Source organism: Elgaria multicarinata, chromosome 8, assembly GCF_023053635.1.
Source record: "Elgaria multicarinata webbii isolate HBS135686 ecotype San Diego chromosome 8, rElgMul1.1.pri, whole genome shotgun sequence".
Taxonomy (NCBI): Eukaryota; Metazoa; Chordata; class Lepidosauria; order Squamata; family Anguidae; genus Elgaria; species Elgaria multicarinata.
This window is the reverse complement of record NC_086178.1, coordinates 14,414,999-14,436,524: the sequence shown is the minus strand read 5'-3', so window position 1 is coordinate 14,436,524 and position 21,526 is coordinate 14,414,999. Positions and strand designations below refer to the sequence as shown.

At 40.4% G+C, this 21,526-nt stretch overlaps 1 protein-coding gene across 6 annotated transcripts in view; it reads left to right on the top strand.

The window, feature by feature from the left end:
• The window catches only part of ATP11B (ATPase phospholipid transporting 11B (putative)), a 508,285-nt gene that overhangs the window by 1,013 nt on the left and 485,746 nt on the right, over positions 1–21,526 (top strand). For all 6 annotated transcript variants that reach the window (XR_010025712.1, XR_010025711.1, XM_063131906.1 and 3 more), the window contains exon 2: positions 18,547–18,663. Coding sequence is in view for 4 of the 6 variants with exons in the window: in XM_063131906.1 (XP_062987976.1) it covers positions 18,547–18,663 (117 nt within the window). In the remaining 2 variants the exon portion in view is untranslated. The remainder of the gene's footprint in view (positions 1–18,546; positions 18,664–21,526) is intronic.

Genomic DNA, 21,526 nt, shown 5'->3' with positions numbered 1-21,526 from the left:
TCTTGGACTGATGCTGGCCCTGTTCAGATAACACAATAAACCATGCTGCTGAACCACAAAATGGTTAACGGAATGCATTCCATTAACCATTTTGTGGTTAAGCAGCATGGTTTAGCGTGTTGTCTGAACGGGGCCACTGTGTGCTTGCAATTGAAAGGAAGTTAATGGCTTTTCACTTATAATTTAAAATAAGATTTGATCCAAGAATGTGACTATGATATAATATTTATCACAAAGTGCAGAATGGAAGCGTCCCTGATCACTTAACTTAAGAGCAGGGCTTCACTTTTTGGGAAATGGCAATATTTTAATCCAGTTTTGGAGTAAAATTGGGGTGGTCTACAAGAGGGAAGTTTGTGATTTGAATATGACTTTCAGCTGTTTTGAAGTTTGCTTAATCTTGTTCTAGCTACCACCTCCACCTTATTTCTCAATACCAAGGCTCATGAAAACGGTTGCAAGAAAATAAAAGTAGTGATTGTGATTCAAAATACAACCACATCCTTCCTGCTTCTTAGAGTAAAAGCCTTGAGAAGAAGTAACAACTTGAGGGGAGTTTTCTCCAAATGAGCTTCACTCCCACATGGCAATGATATAATACAAATTACAGTAACTTATTAAAACTGCAGCTCATTTACAAGAGATGTAAGCATCCATTGATATTAACTGCCTCTTTATAAGTCATCCATAAAGTAAACAACAGCACTTAAAGCACTTATAATTTATAGATCACTATACACTGAATGAGGAGAAATGTTTCAAGTATCTTATAGAGATGCTTCCATTCATTTCTTACAACCTGTTTGTTTTCCAATTGATTACGTTTAAGTTAAGTACATGCTTTAGCATTTATAGCAAGATTAAAATAGCATGTAGTGAATTTTATTCAGAAGTATTCTAGGAATATTGATAATGGTGTTACCAACTGATATATGTGTACCTTTTTCACTTTTAATGGAACTACAATTTATATTGATTGTCAGTTCAATGACACTTTATTGCTTTGGTTTGGTGCTGGAATCTTACTGTACCAAAATTAACTTGCTTTATCTTTGGGCTTTGTTCAGTCCCCATGAGGCCTGCTAATCTGTCTAAAATGGAAAAGAAATTCTTAGGTTTATTTATCTTGGCTTGCTTTATTACCATTTCAGATAGATCTGAGTTATATGTGTGTGTATTACACATACATAAATTCTAACTACATTTGTTTTCAGAATATAACTTAACTCTTCATAGCTTCTAAATATAATAATCCTGAACTGGTGGGTGGGTGCACACTGATATGCCATGAGATCGACGCTAATAGGCTATGAGAAATAGCTTACGTTCATTTGAGTCTAATGTAGGGGCAAGCAGAAAGTAGCTCTGGATCTACTGGTAGATCTCTGAGTCAGCAAGGATTTTTTTACTTCCATATGTTTAACAATAGTGACAAAAAGTTGACCATCCCTAAGTTATACTGCTGATAAGAAGAAAGCTCTAGGTATCCCCACAGTGGATTCTCGTGTGAAAGCTCTATCCAGTTCTGATACTTAAAACAAATTCCTGGTCTTAGAAATCTTTAAGTCTAAATGTGTGTCAATTGCACCAGGCTCCAGTTGGTGGACCCTGGAGTTTTAGTAAATAGCAAAAGTAGATCCTGCAATCCTGAAGTCTGCCCATCTCTGTCTTAAGGCACCCAACCACAGATGCTTGCTGCAACTCTGTGCAATTTACTTCTCTGACCTTTACCTTCTTCCAGTCATTGGTCATGCTCAGAACACTGGCTCTCATAGAAAGATCCGTGGTAGACTACACACAGAGAGAGAGAGAGAGAGAGCCTAGTGCAAACTGTTTTGGGTCTGAGAGTGAGGTGAGCCTCCCATTTTGATTCAGAAAAACAGAAGAAATAAAACTGAGTGTTCAAGCATTCACTAAGAACAGCATAGTTAATCTTTCAGAATCAGGGTGCCCCCTCCTTTTTTTGTTTTGTAGCTGGTTACACCTTTCCATGATATGGGGACGGAATATCATGCTATATTGCTTGAACAAGGTTAGTGTTAGTAAAGCACTATCAGCATTTGCAGTGCAAGATCACCGTGTGCTCTTACCTTTGACAGGTTACTGAGTTCATCATGTTACTGATGATGAAAGGCGTGGTAGTCAAGACGTTTGCATTTAAAGTAATCATAAGTTTGAGGTAGCACAAGGAAATAGTAGAAACTCCAAGGGTGTGGAAATGAAACTTTCCTGAATATGAATGAGACAGTTGCCAACAGAGACAAGGTGTGGGTAGCCGACTTGGTCAAAACAACGCAGGAAGAATGTTAACTTGAATGCCTTGGATTTGTAAGAAAGATGTAAGCTGAGCAGGTCTAGTTTATTGTTGTTGTGATGATGATGATGATGATGATGATGTTAGAAAATACTGGATAACTGAAGCAGTGATGATTCAGAAATAGGGTATACTGAAGTTGATGGAGGTGTTGTAGTATAATAATGCTCATAATTTAAACTTGGATATCTCTGGCTGGACATCAGGAAAAACTTCCTGACTATTAGAGCAGTACGACAATGGAACCAATTACCTAGGGAGGTTGTGGGCTCTCCCACACTAGAGGCATTCAAGAGGCAGCTGGACAACCATCTGTCAGGGATGCTTTAGGGTGGATTCCTGCATTGAGCAGGGGGGTTGGACTCTATGGCCTTTTAGGCCCCTTCCAACTCTGCTATTCTATGACCCCATAACTGACCAGAATTATTAAAGGCAAGTAGATACTTTTGCCCAAGCAAATTCCAGACATACCTGGAGTCCAGACCAGACACCACATGGCCCGTAGTCTGGTTTGACTGATGGGATGCGCTGTTACCATAGCAGGGGGCATAGAGCTGTAAGACCAAGATGCCCTACTGAAGCCAAGAGCTGTTCTGTTTCCTCCCACTAGTCCCAGCAGCATTGGCTGTTTTGCAGCTTCAGAGCCCTGTGGTGTTTAATCCTGGTTATGTGAATCTGCCAATGATTGGCTGTCTGCATTGGCAGGGAGAAGAGACAGCACAACACAACTGCTTCTGGGCTGTGCCCAGAGTATGTTGAAAGCCAAATCCAAGGCTTAATAACAGCAATTGCCAAGAGTGTGGAAGCGAGGTCAAATTCCGTGTAAAGAGCTTGAATGGAATTTTAAGCACCAGTAGCAAATTTCATTGTTCATGGTTTCATTTTTTAAAGCTGCATTGTTTTGTGTGCCATCCTGATCGTATGTGTGATGTGGGATGGAAAAATTCTCAGTTTCATAAGTTCATTAATAAAAATGGACTTAATGCCCATTGCAATATTAGGCAAGTTTGTCAGTTTCGAAGCTGTAACTAATTTTTTTTTCAGGTTATTATCCCTAGCATACCTATATGTCATCAAAATGTATGTGCGTCCCAGAGTGAAGTGGAACTAATATTTTATTGATTGTTTGATTTGATTTTATTACATTTTTATACTGCCCAATAGCCGAAGCTCTCTGGGCGGTTCACAAAAATAAAAACTGACAGCAAAGTTGAAGGTGCCCCAACAACTTTAAGAACCTAAGAAGTGTCATGCTGGATCAGACCGAGGGTCCATCTAGTCCAGCACTCTGTTCACATAGTGGCCAACCAGCCATTGGCCAGGGACCAAGAAGGCAGGACATGGTGCAACAGCACCCGCCCACCCATGTTCCCCAGCAACTGGTGCACACAGGCTTACTGCCACTAACACTGGCGATAGCACACAACCATCAGGGCTAGTAGCCATTGATAGCCTTTAGTGGAAGAGGTTTGAACACTATTGAAATCAATGAGTGATTGTCAGCATATCATGCACGTTTTGGGGGGCGGTTTCTAAAATTAATATGAATAGGTTTCAGTACAGCTGGTGTTTCTTTTTTTTAAAAAAAATGTAAACAATGTAAGGGAAGTACATGTTATTGTCTTTACATTTTTATAATTATTCCAACAAACATTTCTATATAATATAACATTTAAATCACTTTAAGTGTCTTTTAGTTTTCCCCTCAGATATTTCTGGCCAAATACTTGTGGTGTATTGGGACAAAAAATTAACATGGGATACATTTCATTAGCTTAGTTTTTTAATATTAATATCAAGAAAAATAAATATGCTAAATTAGATCTCTCTAGGCAGCAGTGGTCAGCTTATAGCCCTCTAGGTGTTTTGGCCTATGGTTTCCATCAGCTCTACCTAGCATAGCCAATGGAATGATGGGAATTGTAGTTCAGAACATCGGGGGGGGGGTCACAAGTTGCTCATCCTTGCTCTAGGGCATCAAAATGTTTTCTAATGTGTGTGACCCTATGCAAATGAACCTAATTTGTATCGGACAATTTTCAATTGCAACTTGAACAATTTCCTATGCAAATACCCTTATGGAAATTAATCTAATTTTCCAGTTCAAGATTTTTGGGGGAAGAAACCCACATCATTAGGTAGTACTACTTTTTGTCTAAGAAGTGGAATGATGAGATTTCCCTGTTACTCCATCTAACAGTGAACTCAGCTTGCAAATGCTGATAAAATTGATCCAAAATGGGGCCACTGAGAAACAACAGGAAGCGATCAGCATGCGTGAGGGAAGCCTGAGATTTGCAAAAGTACCCCCCAAAAAAGCCTTTTTTGTTGTTGTTAACATCCTTGGAGAGCAGTCCTACAAAATAAGCAGTCCATTGAGGACTGAGCATGTTCAGTAGATGAAGAGTGTTGTGTCAGTTGGAAAGAGAAGTTACCTAGGGAATGGAGTTGGGGTATCCTGGAGGAGAGCATGGCTTGCCAGAAGTTTGAACAGGAGCACGACTCCTGTTAGAGTGTAAAGATACACTGCAACATTTTATTGCTGGCTCTTTTTGTATTAGAGAGTGAAGGACATAATTGCAATGCCGTTGGAAGAATAGATTCGAAGCTCATCCTTGTGAACTTCCTGCTTATGACCAAGATAGACATGCCTGTGGCCATCTACAGATAAACACTTGGCCATGTCTTGTTTGTGCTATATGATAGATTCCAGCTGCAGTGCGCTTGTGTTTGGGGTAGGGGAAGCCAGGGGCAAGCAGCACTTTTCCGGGCAGTTCAAAGTGTATGGAGCCTCAACATAATTTTATTTCTTATGGAAATGAATTGCTGATTTTGGCCAGAGCACGATGCCGTGTGCAGCTAACTTAATTAGCATTCACTGCCTTGAAAAGAAGCTGATTCTAGTGTCACACTGTTCTCTGAAATAATTATTTAAAGAGCTCTTTGCTTCCATGACGGAGTATAAACAAGTAAAAAACTGCTATTGCTACGTCCAAAAAGAATAACAAGTGCACAGATTTGCAAACTTAGCAGACACCAAAATCTGCAAACAGTTTGCTGTAGAAATCTATAATAATGTAAGGAAGCAGGTGTTTCGTTTCCCTTGTTGGGTTTTATTCAGTCTAATTTAGTGAATGATAAATTAACTAAGGATGATATGTTACAGCTGTAAAAAAAACCTACATAGTATTTTTATGGCAGTGACACTACAATATCTGCAATTTAATTCTGCATTTTATATATATATCCTGCCTTCCTACGTCAAGTGAACTTAGGACAGTTCACAGTATATAAAATAAAGCAAGTAACAGGTACAACAATAAGGAACAAAATAGCAGTAAGGTGGGCAGTGATGGGACCAAGCATGCCTCTTTAGGGAGGCTATTCCTGATGGCCCCTCATCCCCCTTATCAGACCTTTGGAAGCTAGATGTTACAGAGGACAGCATCCGTAGTTGTATAGATTTCTCAGGCAGCTTGTATGAGAGGGTGATTCAGAGATATGCTGGTCCTAGACTGTTTATGGCTTTAAAGTTCAAAGCCAGCATCTTGAATTGAGTTGAGAAACAAATTGGCTACCAGTACAATTAGTAAAGGATCAGAGTAATATGTTTCAATTCCATAGTCCTGGTCTGTGCAAATTGAAGCTTCTGAACTATCTTTATGGGCGACTCAATTTAGATTGTGTTGCAGGAGTCCAGCAATTGGAACTTGGTCTGACTGCACATAAAGGTACATCTGGCTTAAGAGATGAAGTTGGTAAAAGGCACTTTTGACTCCCACTTGTGCATTCAGGGATACTCTGAAACTGTGAATCTGCAGATTGCAGACCACTTCCAGGATTGCCAAATCCCTCAGCCAAGAACACCCCTATCTTATCTGCATTAAGCTTTAGGTTGTTCTTCAGCATCTGGTCCAACACTGCATTATGTAGTTTTAATGTTCTTATGATCTATGCAGAAATCTGAGATAAGATGTCAGGATACAAAGGAATTTGTCATGACAAGAGTCTAAAAAATCTACTTTTTTCAGTATTCAATTTAGAATGACAACTGTTTGTTTTAATAATTCTAATAATCCTCCAAACAGAAAGGAACTGTAAGGATTATTCTGAAGAATATTTGTATACCACCCTTCATTGAAATTAATTCTAGAGCAGTTAAAATTGTGTATTTTTAAAAAGTGCAGTACATAAGAATAGCACAATTGGATTTTATGATCTAATATAATGGAGAGAGAGAAATAAGTAAAGGAAGAAACCATTCATATTCCTTCATGTGCTGAACCATTAGTAGATGGATTGGGAGAGAGTCAGCTAGGTTGTTTTTATAAACAGCCAGTGTGGTAAAGATATTTTGAGCATTGTAAGGTGCCTGCTGCTGTTGGGTTCCTTAGATTCATCTGAGACCTGGTACGGGTTCAGTGAATGAAAAACCAGGAATGGACTTTAAGTTCTTGATTTCAAATGTTGCCTTGAGTGTAGACATAAATAAGGATCTGTATGTCAGTCATAGTTCACCTTCTTTCCACTGGAATAATAGTGACCTAACTGGACTATTGTGGGGATGTGAGAGGTTAGCAGTGCTATGTAAATGCAATTCAGTGTTGCTTATCAGCAGCGAAGGAGCCAGTAGCCTGAGTGAATTCGTGGAGAGTTGCATAACATGCTAGGCGCAGCCATTTGTATAGAAAAATCCAGCCAGGTTGGAAAAAAGCAGTAATCAGATTCAATAATATGTCAGTTTTGAAACTTGAAAGTAGATTTGAAGTAGATCTCGTAAAATGCAAGTATGATACTGCAGCATAGCTTCACATGTGGTGGGGCATTAGGATCGTACTGGTTTCTTTTATTTTGAGTTTCATTCAAGTTTATGTATTTGCTTGCTTCAAACTGCATCTTGGATTCAGACTGTGTACGCTTGCTTCAAATTACATCTAGAATTCAAACTGAGAATAAACTGCAGACTTCATGGCCATAATATGTGGCCTCACCGTTGTATTTTTGGGTGGCTTTTTGTAACATTTAGCTTGAGGAAGAGTTCTGGAGAACTTGAAAGGTTGCATACACTTGGAACATTTTGGTTGGCCGTAGTAAAGGTATTGCCAAACTGTAGATTTTAGAAAATATTTTTAAGCAATTGTTAGTGTTCTTAACATCTAGCATAGTGCAATTTCCACTCTTGTGCTATCTGCCTTGGTCAATGATGTGGATGGAGGGAAAACGTTTGATCTTATAAATCAGTTTGAAATTTGACTATAGCATATTTGGATTGTGTGGTACCTTTGGTTTTAATTGCCGTTGCCTGCTTACTCCACCTCCTGTGTTTACAGATAGATGATGGGCGTAGAGGCTGGATGAATAAGTCCTGAAAAAGTTAATTGCAACTTGGAAACTCCCCAATTAGATTTGCATGTATTTATTATGTTATTTTATAAAGCACATTTTAGAATGGATTTTTCCCCACATAACATCATTGGCCCTAATCCAGCTCTAGTCACGTGCAGGTAGCGGTCTTGGGTTGAGATATATATCCTCATGCTCATTGAGTTCAGTTTGCTTCGATGAGCATGCAAATGCACATCCAGACACATGCTTCATCCAAAGTGGCAGTGCATATGTGAGCCTGCTTCTTCATGTGGAACTTCCCTACTGAATGGGGGCATTGGGAGCAGGCTTCCTTTATTTCTGTTTTTCAGGTGGTTCCCATAATAAATTCTACCTTAATCTCTGCAGCAATCTTCTATAGACCAAGTAAAGCCATTTCTGGTTCTATATCCAGCAATTTTACCAGGATTTCAACTACTTTCCCCCAATGTTCAATATTTATTATTTATTACAATTGTATCTTCAACTAAAGTGCTTAGCTGACATATATGTGGTTATCCTATTTTTTTACAATTTATTTACAAGATTTATATACCACTCTACACCCAGAATAAAATATCTGATAATTGAATAGAACATCCACTCATAACCCCTGTGAGGTCGGTTTCACTGAGAGAGCAGCTGGCCCAAGGCCATTTACTGAGCTTCATAGTTGAGCACAGATATGAAATCAGGTTGACTTGATCCAAAAAGTTCCTGTCTTTGGGGTTTTCTGTTATGTCCTGCAAATATCCAGACATTTAAAACATATAACACATGCATAGGTTGTCTGACAGGTACGAAAATGTCACAGGATGGATCATGTTCATCTTTGGCAGTATCATAAATATTCATAACTTTGAAAACTGAATACATTTCAATGCTTAGATACTTGGTGAACATAAAAGGAGGAGTACAAATTTACCCATATGGGTTCCGTAGATAATCTAGGTGAGATGTAAGATGGCTTCTCTGGAATTTTTACACCTGTGGCTTACTAGTCCCTGGGTCCATTGGGAAGACCGCTATAATAACAATACACAATTCATTGTCTCAGTTTGCATGTAGCTATTTATTGGCCTAGTTCATGTGTTGTTGAAAGCAGGCAGTGTGCTGGCTAAATCACAGACCTTCTGCTTGTGATTTGCTAAACTATGACGTGACAAACCCAGAATTCTGGCTTGTCTCTCCACTGACAAGCTAGAGTCTTAACCCAGGTTTGTGGTTGTGTTAGGACTGGCTTGTCAGGTGAGAGACAGAACCCTGTCTTGTTGTTACAGGCAAACTCATCATTTAAACTTCATAGGTCAGATATTTTCCTCATGATTCTTTGCACAGAAAAGCAGTCTCTAATTGTGTGTGTGCATGTGCGTGACCATGTATCAGTTTTAACAGAGTTATGGTTTAAGTGTGCTCAGCCTTATGGAAACCTCAGTGTGTTGGTTTTTTAAAACTGACTTATTCATCCAGGATGGAGATTGGCTGGCTAATCTCAATACTGATTTGTAGCTGTGTGGCCAGCTGTTTTTGTTCTCCAGCCTCTTTCAAGCTTGAGGAACAATTAGGACAACAGAGCACCCTCCACACAGCCTGAAGAAAAGGGAAAGCTGGTTGAGTAAAAACTGGGAGTCACTGGTTGTATAGATTGAAGTAGCCAGAATGAGGCAACTAGCAATGTTGGCTGAGGGGGGGGGGAGTGTTTGCAGGGGGAACGGACTTGATTATGGGGAATTGGGGTATAAACACATGTTTTGGGTAAAACCCCCAGTGTGCTCATCAGATTTCTAGTGGGAACTATAACTGTTAACCTGGTGAGCAGAACTTGTCTCTTGCCTTGGGTTAGGTTAGGGGCCATTTGAAAACAGTGGCTTTTGAGCACCTCTAAAGTGTATTGTGACTGAGCTTGAGGCATTTCTGAGCCTAGAAGAAGGATGTGTGGAGATGAGGGGGTTATTCCTGCAATCACACTGGGCTTTGGAGGTGCTTGGAAGTAGGCTCTTAGTGCTTCACAGCAACTGTGAAGCCCTTGTGTGACATAAGAGTCTAGATCTTGCCTGGGTTCTGAGTCTTGGGGCGAGGCAGGGTCTGTGGTCATAAGCTGGCTACCAAAGCTAGCTCAAATGTCCCTTTCAGTCTTTCTAGTGGAGAAGCAAATAGGAGGGTATTTGCAGGGGTGGAACTAGGAGAAAGCATGGAGTGAGTGAATTGGGAGGGTGAGTTTGCAATACCTCCATTTTGGGGCTACTGTAGCAGCCCTTGATAGCCATTGTCTTCCCTTTCAACTTCATGTATGTTATGATGTTGGCTGTAGCCTATCAAACGATGCAAAAATCAATTGATCACAAATTGTGTGTTTTGCTACAGCAGTTTAGCATTGCTACACTGCTGTAACTAAAATGTCATGAGATCAACAACAACCCCTCACTGCATAATAAATGCTTCTTTTCAGCTTCCCAAGACATTTCTGATTTCAAGATCTTTTGTGTTCAAAGCTTTGCTCATATTTTTTTAAAAAATGATTCCCATGTTTGGTTCAGCATGGTTTAACTGCTCTTGCTCTGCAAAACTACTAATCGTAACAGAGCAATTCTTCTGTATTTAGTGTCATGTGGCACCAAAACATATACATTGTGATTTTTCTAAATATGAGTAGGCTCTTTTGCACCAACCTTATTATTGTGCCTTTTGTAGTCTCTGAAATTTGAACTTAAAATTATAGTTGAGTTTCCCTTTGAAACATCTAACAAGTTCTTGGAATTTTCCTGTTAATGTGCATTAATCCTAATCAGCCTTTCTATTAGAGATTCTGGCATTGTTACATCATTTATGTGTAGCAGATGGTAAGGGTTCTGACTGCTGCTCTTGAATAGAGGATATCCCTGGCTTGGCTCCATTAGTTCCCAGTGGCTTGTGGTCTCTAGAGTTTCGCAATAATATGTAATTGGAGCATCACATAAGTTGGAGCCATTTGAGAATCAGCCTGGTTTTTAACAACCCCTGAAACATGTTCCCTCGTTTCATACTCCGGTTCATTTACTGAGCTGACTTTTCTGTGTGTGAGTAAGAGTGTCTTAGATTGTGTGATACGGGGTGAGGAAGCTACTTTGTGTCTTGATATTGCATGCAAAAATTGGGCCAGTTCGCATGTCACGAGAAGCCATGCTGAAAACAAGCCAGGGTGAGTTGGCTAATCACTCGCTAAGCCACACAGCTGTTGACAGCTGCTGAGGTGCTCACTGGCTTGCCATGGTTTGTTACCCCCTTCGTCGTCCCGCCCGCTCTCAGGATGTATCCTAGGGGCCTTTGTGGCACACTTCATCTATACTCCTGCTGTGATTAGATTCTCTCCCTACACTCCCCAACGTGGACATATATATGCCATATGTTCGGAGTGGAGGGGGCAGGGCTTACCTTACATTTTAAGATGAGGTGGTTGAGGATTTCATTTATTCTCTCTTTAGGATGAACTGGCTGAGGGTTTTATTTGTTTTCTTTAACACTTAAAAAAAAGGCTCCTTGGCTGCTCGTTGGAGCCGTGGACAAGTGACATTCCTAGCACAGCTTTGTGTGTTTGACTTACCTCTGGGTAAGCATGTGTGTCCCCAATCTGAGACAATGGCAGTTTGGGAGGGGATAAACTTTATCCCCTCCCTCTCATGAATCACCATGGTCCTGAATTGGAGCTGCGTGCAGTTACCCAGAGGTAAGTCAATCATGCAAAGCTGTGCTAATGGGGTTCTCAAGGAGATAAAGCAAATGAAGCACCAAGCTGGCAGTGGACACTGTGAGGAGCGGTAAGATTTTTTACTGGTCTTGCAAGGCATCTCTGTTGTTCTTCCTAACAAGCCATGCAGAACCCTCGCTGCTGGGTTCGCACATCACAACTAGCCACCCTGAAAACAAACCACCCTGAACAATTAAACAACAAGCTGTGGGTTCTCGGGGTGGCTTATATATGATTAACAGCCCATGCTGAAGTCATCAGGCCGGGTTTGGATAACACAACAAGCCACTCTGAAAGAACCCAAGAGTGACAACCCACTGTGGGTTGGTGTGTCATGCCGACCAGGTTACAGTCTTTTCTTTGGTCATGTTACAAATGTTCATTTCACAAATCTTTCCTCATTTTACTTGCCCCTTTGTTCTTACTTTCCGCTTACGATGTTGTCTTTCACCCTGAAGTGAACACTGCTCTAGGAATGGTTAGTTTTTCTTCAGTTAGCTGTCTGCTTAGTCTGGAAGCACTGCTTTTAAAACAACAATGGGAGTCATATTCTTTATTCATTCCTGGTTTACAAGGCAAACTATATGTTTGAAAAATAGATTTACAAATTTGCCTATATAGATTAGATGTTTATCTGGGAGCAAAACCTCTTCAGATGGCCTTACAAGTCTCCTTTTGTTAAGTCACTAAATGCAACTGAGTATTTTCCAAGCGTATTTTTCAATCAATGAGCTTTTCTGCATCAAAACTTCCTTTCAGTGCCAATTTTCAATATAGCCAAGTTGATATTTGTATCTTAAGCCATGTTGGCACAAATAACTGAGCACAATCCTCTTTGCAGGGATGAGATAGCTATATACTAGTGAAGCAAACTTTCCTGATTAAGCTTATGGTATTTTCTCTGTGTGGGGGTCACAACATGTCTTTGGATTATATAGCACAATAGTGGACAACTGTTTTGGCAAGTCAATACGCCTACTATGTAATTACTGTGTATATGCATTATATGCACATGCACGCATTCACACACACACGCACTTTGCAGTGGTGTTGGTTGCAATGTGAACTATGGAACAGGCTGCAGTGCTCTGCTGGTGATCACTGTACCACTCGGGCGCAGGGTGAGATGAGCAGCAAAATACCATAGACAGGGGAAATTGTAAACAGAAGTGCAAAGAGGGCAACCCAAACTATAGAGAACCATTCTTCTCAAACAGAATGGGTCATTTCTTGGCGAACTGGTTATCTTCCTGAAGAACATGTTCTTCTGCCTTGACATTCCTCCCTTAAATTGCCACACCTTTGTCAGATTTGGTTGATACTGTGTCCAGGAACTTGGATTTTCCATGCAGCAACAAAATATGACTGAAAGAGAAAACATCTCATATTGATCCAAAATCTTCATGAGGATCCATTTAGCGGAAATGATTGTTTATCTCCCTCCTTTTAATTGATTGATCTTCATGGTTGCTTACAATAAGTTGTAATCTTTCTCTCTCGCACACACACATGCATGCACACACACACAAGCTCCCTGCAGCTGGTGCTGTTCAGCCACTGGAGGAGGCTAGGCTGGTCTTCTCCTGGGCTAGATGTTCTGGGTGGCGGGAGGCCGTGCAGCCTCCAAGTGGCTCCTGATCCCCCAATTGGTGGCAGAGCTCTGAGTGTGGTTCCCATCAGCTCTGCAGTCCCAAGGGTAACTGGTAGTTGGAGCCAATTGTGCTATATTTGAAAGAAATGTCCACAATGCCATACATGATGCCTGTGAAACATTGCCATCAGTGATGTATTTCTAGCCTATGAAACATAGATTCTTTACAAAGATATATTTGATGGGTGGTTCACAATAAAAATGAAATACTGTGAGTTTACTTGCGTAGTTCTTGTGTGCTCTGTAGGTCTTAACTGCTTCATCTGGACTTTGTGAGCCTGCCTCCTGACCAATGTGGACGCTTCAATATGTATACCTACAATGCTTTCCTCAAACTAAGCACTAACATTTCAGTAATAAAGTAGCTTTTGTGCAAGGGTGACTTCCTGTTGTTGATACTAGTCCTGCCCCATTTGGATGCCTGTGTACCAGGACATCTTGCCAAGTGCGTGCTTGGCATTTTTATCAATCAATTTGAAGGACAAAGTGTTCACCTTAAACAGTTTGCAATCCAAGTGTTTTGTGAGCTCGAGACAGTAGCTGCTTAAAATTAGTTCATAGGTTGGTTTCTCTTTCCAAATGTGACCAAATACATTTTCAGAATAAGTTCTTGGGAGCTGTTGCGACAGGTAGAGTCGATACCTGAACAAACGTATCTTTTAAAGTAGACAGTAGGGTACTGTACTTTTTTAAAAAATTATGTATTCTTTGTTTTGCATCTGAGTAGCCTTTGAATAGCTGTGGTGACGCTGATCCAGGGATACATGCACACAGTAGAATCATAGAATAACAGAGTTCGAAGGGTCCTACGAGGCCATCAAGTCCAACCCCCTGCTCAATGCAGGAATTCACCCTGCATCCAACCCCAAGTAGTGGGATTACTTGGCTATGCCTGGCAATCCAATAGATTTGTGCATACTGAACAGACCCTTTTGATATAGGCATCTCTCTAGCAGTTCAATAAACCTATTCCATATGAGGATGGGGTTAGATTTACCTCCTCTACCTGGAAGCCTTCTCTCTCTCTCTCTCTGGGATTGATAAAATATTTAAGGGCCATGAGAGCGACTTGGTGAGCATAGAAGAAAATATGTGCGAGGCTGTGTATAAAATATGTCACAACTGTGTTGCTCTTACATAAAAGCATGCCACAATATTCTTTTTATACGTTTCTCCCAAATTTAGAAATCTTGGGTTATGTCAGTGGATAGCAAGTGTGAGTTTGTTTTCGTTTCTTAGTTTTATTACAATATACCTTCCCATTTACAAATACATCTCTTCAATCATGAAGGCTAGGAACTTAATTAAAATGAAACTAGGAATTTAAGCACTCCTTTTAACAAGAGCTGGAATATTGCTCAGAAGTGCTATGAAGGACTTTTCACAAATTAACAACAAAACATCGTTTATTCCTTTTATTGGCTGCACTTGCAGGTTGAAATTGCTTTTAATAACATTCTTTTTTCTTTGGTTTTTGGATGGGAAAGGGTAGTGACCCTAAAAGCTTGGAGTACTAGAAGTCCTTTTTAAAACTTTGACTAAAAATCATAGCATCTTGTCTGTATTTTTCAATAGTGACTTAAGTGACCTGATTTCTCCTAACAGTTCCATTCCATTGTCCCTTATAACTATGGCCCTGCGTTTGTAACTACTTTTAACCCTGCTTCTATAGCCATACCTTTTAGAGAGAGCACAAGAATCTTTTAATTGCTTGCGTGAAGAATTTGAGAGCCAGCAGATAACAGTAGCTTGAACTGATTTGACAAAGCACTTTTGGATACACAAGGTCATCTCTGCCTGGCAGAATGCAGGTGACACAATTGCAGCTAAGCTCTATTATATGTAAACTTCTCTTTCTTGTTTTCCCACTGAAAAGATTTTGGAGAACCCATTTGAGAAATGAAGTGCATTTATGCTTGAAAAAGGCATAAAGTGCATTTATGCTTGGAAAATGGATAAAGCATGAATGCCAACCTAGCCCTAATTAAATCTTCCAGTGTTATCTGATTTGGGGAATGTAACGATTTGGTAAGAGCTTTCTTGGATTTTTCTTAGTTCCTAGTTCCTTTGACTTTTCTTAGGATCTCCTTATGAACAAACTAGCAGAACTAGTAGTTCCAGGACTGTGAGGAGAATTTATGTGCCTTCAGTGGTCAAATTTTCACGGTGAATGTACTCTGAAGAAGCTGGGAAAGTGTGTTGCTTTATAGCTTGGAAAATGAAATATTAAATACTGCAGTTTTTATGCAGAGCCATACTTTTAGGATAAGCACCTTCCATCTAAAGTGAATTGACTCTGCCTCTCTTAAAAGTGTAAAAAATCTTGGGTCCCCTCACCCCCTTCTTAGATAAGGTTCAGATGACATTTTCCTCACTTGACAGCTTGGTTTTGTGAAACAGTTGACCGTGAAGTCCATTCATACTATGAACAAATCTCCTAACAGGTTGTCACTGTCATATAATTAACATTTTGCAAAGAGTAGTTCTTCCAGAGGAGAATTTTAAAGTGCTCCCCGCTTGCTTTGTTCACAGGATTTTATGAGGGTTCCACACTACATTGTCATTGTCCTGTACACCTCCCATGCTTTCCCCCTGCTTCTTGCATCTTTTCTCATCGATTAATGTCTCAAGGTGTGCAATAATAGTGCAAAAATCAACTGTAACTTCAGTTTGATACTGTAACTTCCCAGCATTTTGATGTGGATGTGGTTATGACACATACTGAGATGTTACTGAGGGGCATGTTCCAGAAACACACAGTATCCATGCTGGAAGAACTCTACTTCAACTCTTCCCTCCCGTGTATCACCTACACTTCCCACACTCTTCTCCCAGCTGGGCTTCCACACCTGTATTTCCACCCTTAGAAGAGATGTAGCAATTGTGGGTTTCAATCCACAAAGTGTAGTCTCTGCTTGAGGCGTTCTTTTTACCTCTTTGTGCTTACATGTATGTTTTCATTGATGCAAGCATGCAAGACACCTGTTCTCACTGTGAGTTTTGGTTCACAGTGGCTGCTCCTGCTGCCAATATACAAATGCAATTGCTGGACGTAGAAAAACGTGTTTAAATGCCTCCTGTTACTTACGTTGGGCTTTGTGAGGGAGGAGACCCTAATTTCAGTAGAAAGGCTTGTATTCAGTTCATTACATATTGACTGTCTGACAAGGTTTCCATCTTTATTTGTTCAGGACAGGTTTTTCCTATGTCTTGCTTGTTTTCTCTTGCTTGCTATGTGTGTGTCTATTTTTTGTAATGCGTTGAATCTACTATTTAGGTACTCATTCAGTCTAAACCTTCATTTTCTTTTCCAATGGAAACATGGTTTTGTGAACCTCCCAGAGAGCTCCGGCTATTGGGCGGTATAGAAATGTAATAAATAAATAAATAAATAAATAAATAAGGCAGTTAATAGCATTGCAAAGACAATAAAATAGCAAACTCCTACAAACTGTTGCATCCTGGTTATTCAACTCTTCTTGCCTGTTGCTTCTTATAACCATTAGAAATATTGCTGGATTGAAGCTGCCAGAGGAAATCTGCTGCCCCATGAGCTAATCAAAGTTTCAGTAGCCCAAATGACTGAACTTGAATCTGTTTCATCATTTTTCTTGACCTTTGAGTAAGAAAGTATCTTGCCTACTTTGAGCAGGAGAAAAAGTTGCTTCCCTTTGCCCGCTTACCACCAGTTTTGCTTTTAGCAGCAGAGGCTCAGGAAGGAAAATCTCATGAGGTAGGGATGTGGGCAATAGGTCCTGGAATTCTTTTCCATATACCCCTCCCTATCACCAAAATCAACCAATAGCGTCTGTTGGAAGTGCTCTGCAGGATCAAACGGACAAGATAAGGCTGGGATTTATTTTTCCATGTGATAGTAATGGTGCAGCTCTGCCCAGGAGGTGGGCGGATCTCTTCTTACAGCTCCAGAGGGAGGAGTTATTTTTCTCACTTGGCCCTGTGCCTCCAGGAAGGTTGGAAATGGTGAGAATTCCAAAGCTCAGCATAAAAAGTGAAAGAATGTCCCCACGATCCATTAAATCTTGTAGATTTCTTGCCACTTTGGAATGTGTCCCAGCAAAGTGAGAGGCTGACCTACACGCCAAGTACTCTGACTTGCAGAGGATTGGGGAAGGGGAAAACTGGGTTGCAGTAAGTATGTTTCAGCCCTAATTAACTTCCCTGAGAGCCATTTTCTTGGTGGAAGGGTGGGGTACAAATCAAATAGTTTTGCAACAGGATCACTTTCAGTTGCCAGTGGAAGATGGTTAGCCAGGTATCTGTAGTTCCTCCCTGAACAAGATGAGAGGGTTGTGTAGGTTTGTGTGTGAGAGCAATGACTGATGCAAGCAAGCTGAGGGGGCTTTCTCTCTTGGAAGCCCCCCCCCCCCACTGCCACTAGAAATTGTTTCTGGCAGGTGTAGGAGCTGGAAGTCAAGTGAAGCATCCATTTGGTCCCTTCCTTGTGCGACCAGCCCCACCGGTCCTGGTCTGCACATGGCCTCTACTGCTTGCTCAATGCAATATAGTGCATCCAGGGGCAAGCCCTGAAATGAGCAGAAATACTCATTTCTCGAAGCAGCAAAGCTCCAGCGACCTCCCCAGTTCCAAGGCTTGCCCCCAGGAGTGTTATTATCGCATCACACAAGTGGTAAGTGCCATGTGCAGACCAGGACTGGCAGTGCTGTTCACGTGCAGAAGGGCCTGGTTGGATATTGCCCAAAGTCAGCAATTGAAGGTTTGATTGGTGTTGCTCAGAGTACTAGGTCTGGGCAAGGGATGTGTGAGTCTCCCATGACTAATTCCCATTTCATTTTCTATCTTTAACCTATTATTCTCCCTGTTTCTTTCAAGATTACACAAATAATGTTTTTTGGTATCTGCCTTTTAGTCCATTTCTATTTGCAACATACATCTGCGTTATCACCCAGATTCCTGCTTTTTATGTGCCTTGGCTAAAAACCAGTCATTTCCCCTTAATTTCCACTGCCCGCAGGTGCTACTTCCTTCTGATATTTTGGTAGTTTCTGGCACTTGCATAAATTCAGATTTGTTTTCACTGCTGTTGTCCAAAGCTCCGAGTACACCTTGTAAAGGTTCAAAGTATAACATTGATCAATGAATTTAAATTACGTTAAAAATAAAAACATATTACGGTAAAAAGCATTTCCAGAATAGTAGTAGATATTCCTTATTTCTAGTCTGCTGCCTTTTGTCCAATTCAGCATTTTTCTTTTGATTACAACATTAAAAATCTGAGAATCTCTAAGCAATCAAAAGAGTGTTGGGTTAGATTATGAAAGCTGGCTTCAGATCCAAGCCTGACAATGAGGTTCTCTGGTTGCCCTTGGGTAAGGAGTTGTTATCTTTCAGCTGATTTCTCAGGGTTATTGCTAAGATACAATAAAGATTTACCAGCCATTATGTATAATAAGTGCTGAAGAAATCATGTATGATTATTAATGTAACGAGAGTCAATATTTGTTTCCTTTTCAGGGTTTTGACCCACCACATCAAAGTGATAGCCGAACTATTTATATTGCAAATCGTTTTCCCCAGCTTGGCCATTATGTTCCTCAGAAGTTTGCAGAAAACAGAATAATCTCGTCAAAGGTAAGGGAAACCTAACTACATGGATGCTTGCCTTGTCAAGCATGCTAAAAAATGTTAAGTTTTGACTTGACACGGTTTGACAGGTTAAAATAAAAACAACCAATAACCTAACTTGAGAACAAATATCCACAAACTCAGACTTGAGATCTACAATGAACCATACCAACATCGTCATCTTTTCAGAGCCAGGTCAAGACTTCTCCCTTCTCCCAGGCATTTAGCAATATGTAATGAGACTGGGTCTGTTTTTTGGCTCATTGTTCTTAAAGTTGTTATAGTGGTTTTAAATGTATGTGTATTTTGCATTTTTTTGTGGTTTTTAATTTTTATATATTGTTTTTAAGCGTTTTTATCTTATGTGAACCGCCCAGGGAGCTTCAGCTACGGGGCGGTATACAATTGCAATAAATAAATAATAGACCAGCGCACAAGTTTATTTTCATATCATTTCACATAGAGAATCTTTATTATGACACACCAACATTCTAATGCCATATTTACCTATAAAATCATCTAAAAAAACCCCAAAAACAACCCTGTCATAACATTAGTTTAAATATTATTTAAATAATATTTAAACATTATTTAAATATTCTAAATAAAATAAATAAATAAATAAATTAGCAAATAACATACAAAAAGCCATACACCAGCCCTAAACAACTTGGGACCAGGATACCTCAGAGAGCGCCTTCTCCCTTACCAACCTGCCCGGTCACTGAAGTCATCCGAGGGCCTGCTCCTGGTGGTTCCACCTAGATCCATCCTCCGATTGGAATCCACCAGGGGAAGAACCTTCAGCGTGGTGGCCCCCCTCCTGTGGAATTCCCTGCCTCTGGAGGTCAGACAGGCTCCAACCTTGTACTCCTTTCGGCGCCTCCTGAAAACATCTTTATCCCAAGAAGCCTTTCTTTAACATGCAGCCTTGGATTTCTGTGTTGTTGTTTTTTGCTTCTTTTAAAATTTTGTTTTAACTGTTTTATTCTGTTTTTATTTTCATTTTACCTTGTACACCGCTCCGAAATTTTTTCAATGAGCGGTATATAAATATTCTAAATAAAATAAATAAATAAATAAATTAGCAAATAACATACAAAAGCCATACACTAGCTGAAAATATTTTTGGTCTTCATTGGCAGCTTGTATAGAATCCTCAATGATTTGATCCTAATTTTGAGTTTGGGAGCATGCCTTGAAATGTGCCTACAATTCTACAGCATGGTGATATTTTCTTTAACTAGGAAGCAGTTGCAAACTAATTTCATGACTTGCATAGCAAACAATAGGCAGTTTCCAATGGGACATTGGAACACACACACACACACACACCAATTCCATTGCACCTCCGCCAATTCCATTCTACAAGTGAGATACACCACTTGCACAATGGAGATTTAGCACTTCCGAAACAATTGGAACCAAGTGGAAATACTCATTTCTGAAACAGGTCAGCAAAGCTCACGAAAAGGAGCTTTGCCAACCTGTCTGGATCCAGAAATGAGCATTTCCGCTCATTTCGGGGCATCCTATAAAAACATGAAATCTCCATTGTGCAAGTGGTGTGTCCTGCTTGCTCAGTAGAATAGGCAGAGAAGCTGCTTGTGCAACACAATTAGTGTTGGAGGGCGCTTGCGGAATGGTCCTGTTGGATACTGCCCAATTCTTCTTTAAAATTAATGCTAAATGAGTATGGTTTATACAGATGTCTATGATTACAGACATCTAATTCATATGTTAAACGCTGGGGGGGGGGGACTTACGGCCCTCCAGATGTTGTCGTTGGAGTCCAACTCCAATTATTCCTCAGCTTTGGCTATGATGGCTGGGTCTTATGGGAGTTGCAGTCTGTCAGGTCTAACCCTACTGCCCCTGTCTTGGGAGAGGATGTTTCAACGAATCTATCAGAATCAGATTCAGAACTAGAAGACGCAGCGCCAGACACCAGCCAGCCTGTACCAGTGGGGGAGGAAGCTCTCATGGGCGATTCCCCAGCTGGGAGTCAGTCCTCTCCAGAGCTTATCTCCTCAAGGCCAAATCCTAAACACTCAGTGGGAAGTGAGGTTTCTTCCGGGGGTGAACGTCCCGACAACCCAGCTGATGCTAGGGTCCGCCAGAAGCTCAAAGTTCCTAAATTGCCAATTATATGTTTACACACTGATTTTCTGCTTCCTGCTTCAGAGAAGTTGTAAGGAGCTATATGTGTATACCGTGAGGCATGAGAAGTTAAACTCCACCCCCACTCCCTGTGCCAACCAGATTTCATGACAATGAGTGCTAAATAAGAATAGCAGGGCATGAATAGTTAAGAGCACCATCTTCCATTGAAACCTGGGCAATGATGAAAGCTTTTTCTTTGCCTCATTTGACCTTTGCTAGCAACAGTGCAGGAAACGCATGGCTCATGGAAGTGAGGAAGCTCTTGAAAGATCATGATGTCTGAGCAGTATGGGCGACATTGCACAAAAGATCATGAGTGATATATTTCGCATAAAGGCAAAGCTAGTTGAAGTAAACACATTTGGTATGTGCAAAAGAAAAAATGTATCATTTTAGTAGTAGGCATATATAACTAGGGATGTTTATAAAGGCCAGCTATATAACTGGATTCAGGAAAATATTATGCAGCTTCATAGCGTAAATCATCTATCAGCAGTCAAAATTGAGGGACACTCTCCAGATTGTAGATAGGCAAAAGCTGCATGTGAATAATAATTAATTTGTTTTCTCTTAAATCTTTTTTTCCAGCATGTGGTAAACTTGTGTAAATTCATTGGCTAATATGAGCATTTTGGCAGGAGGCCTATTAAAATACTTGTAGATTTGTGGCCTCATTTTATAAATTTTGAGAGCAAGCAGGAACCCA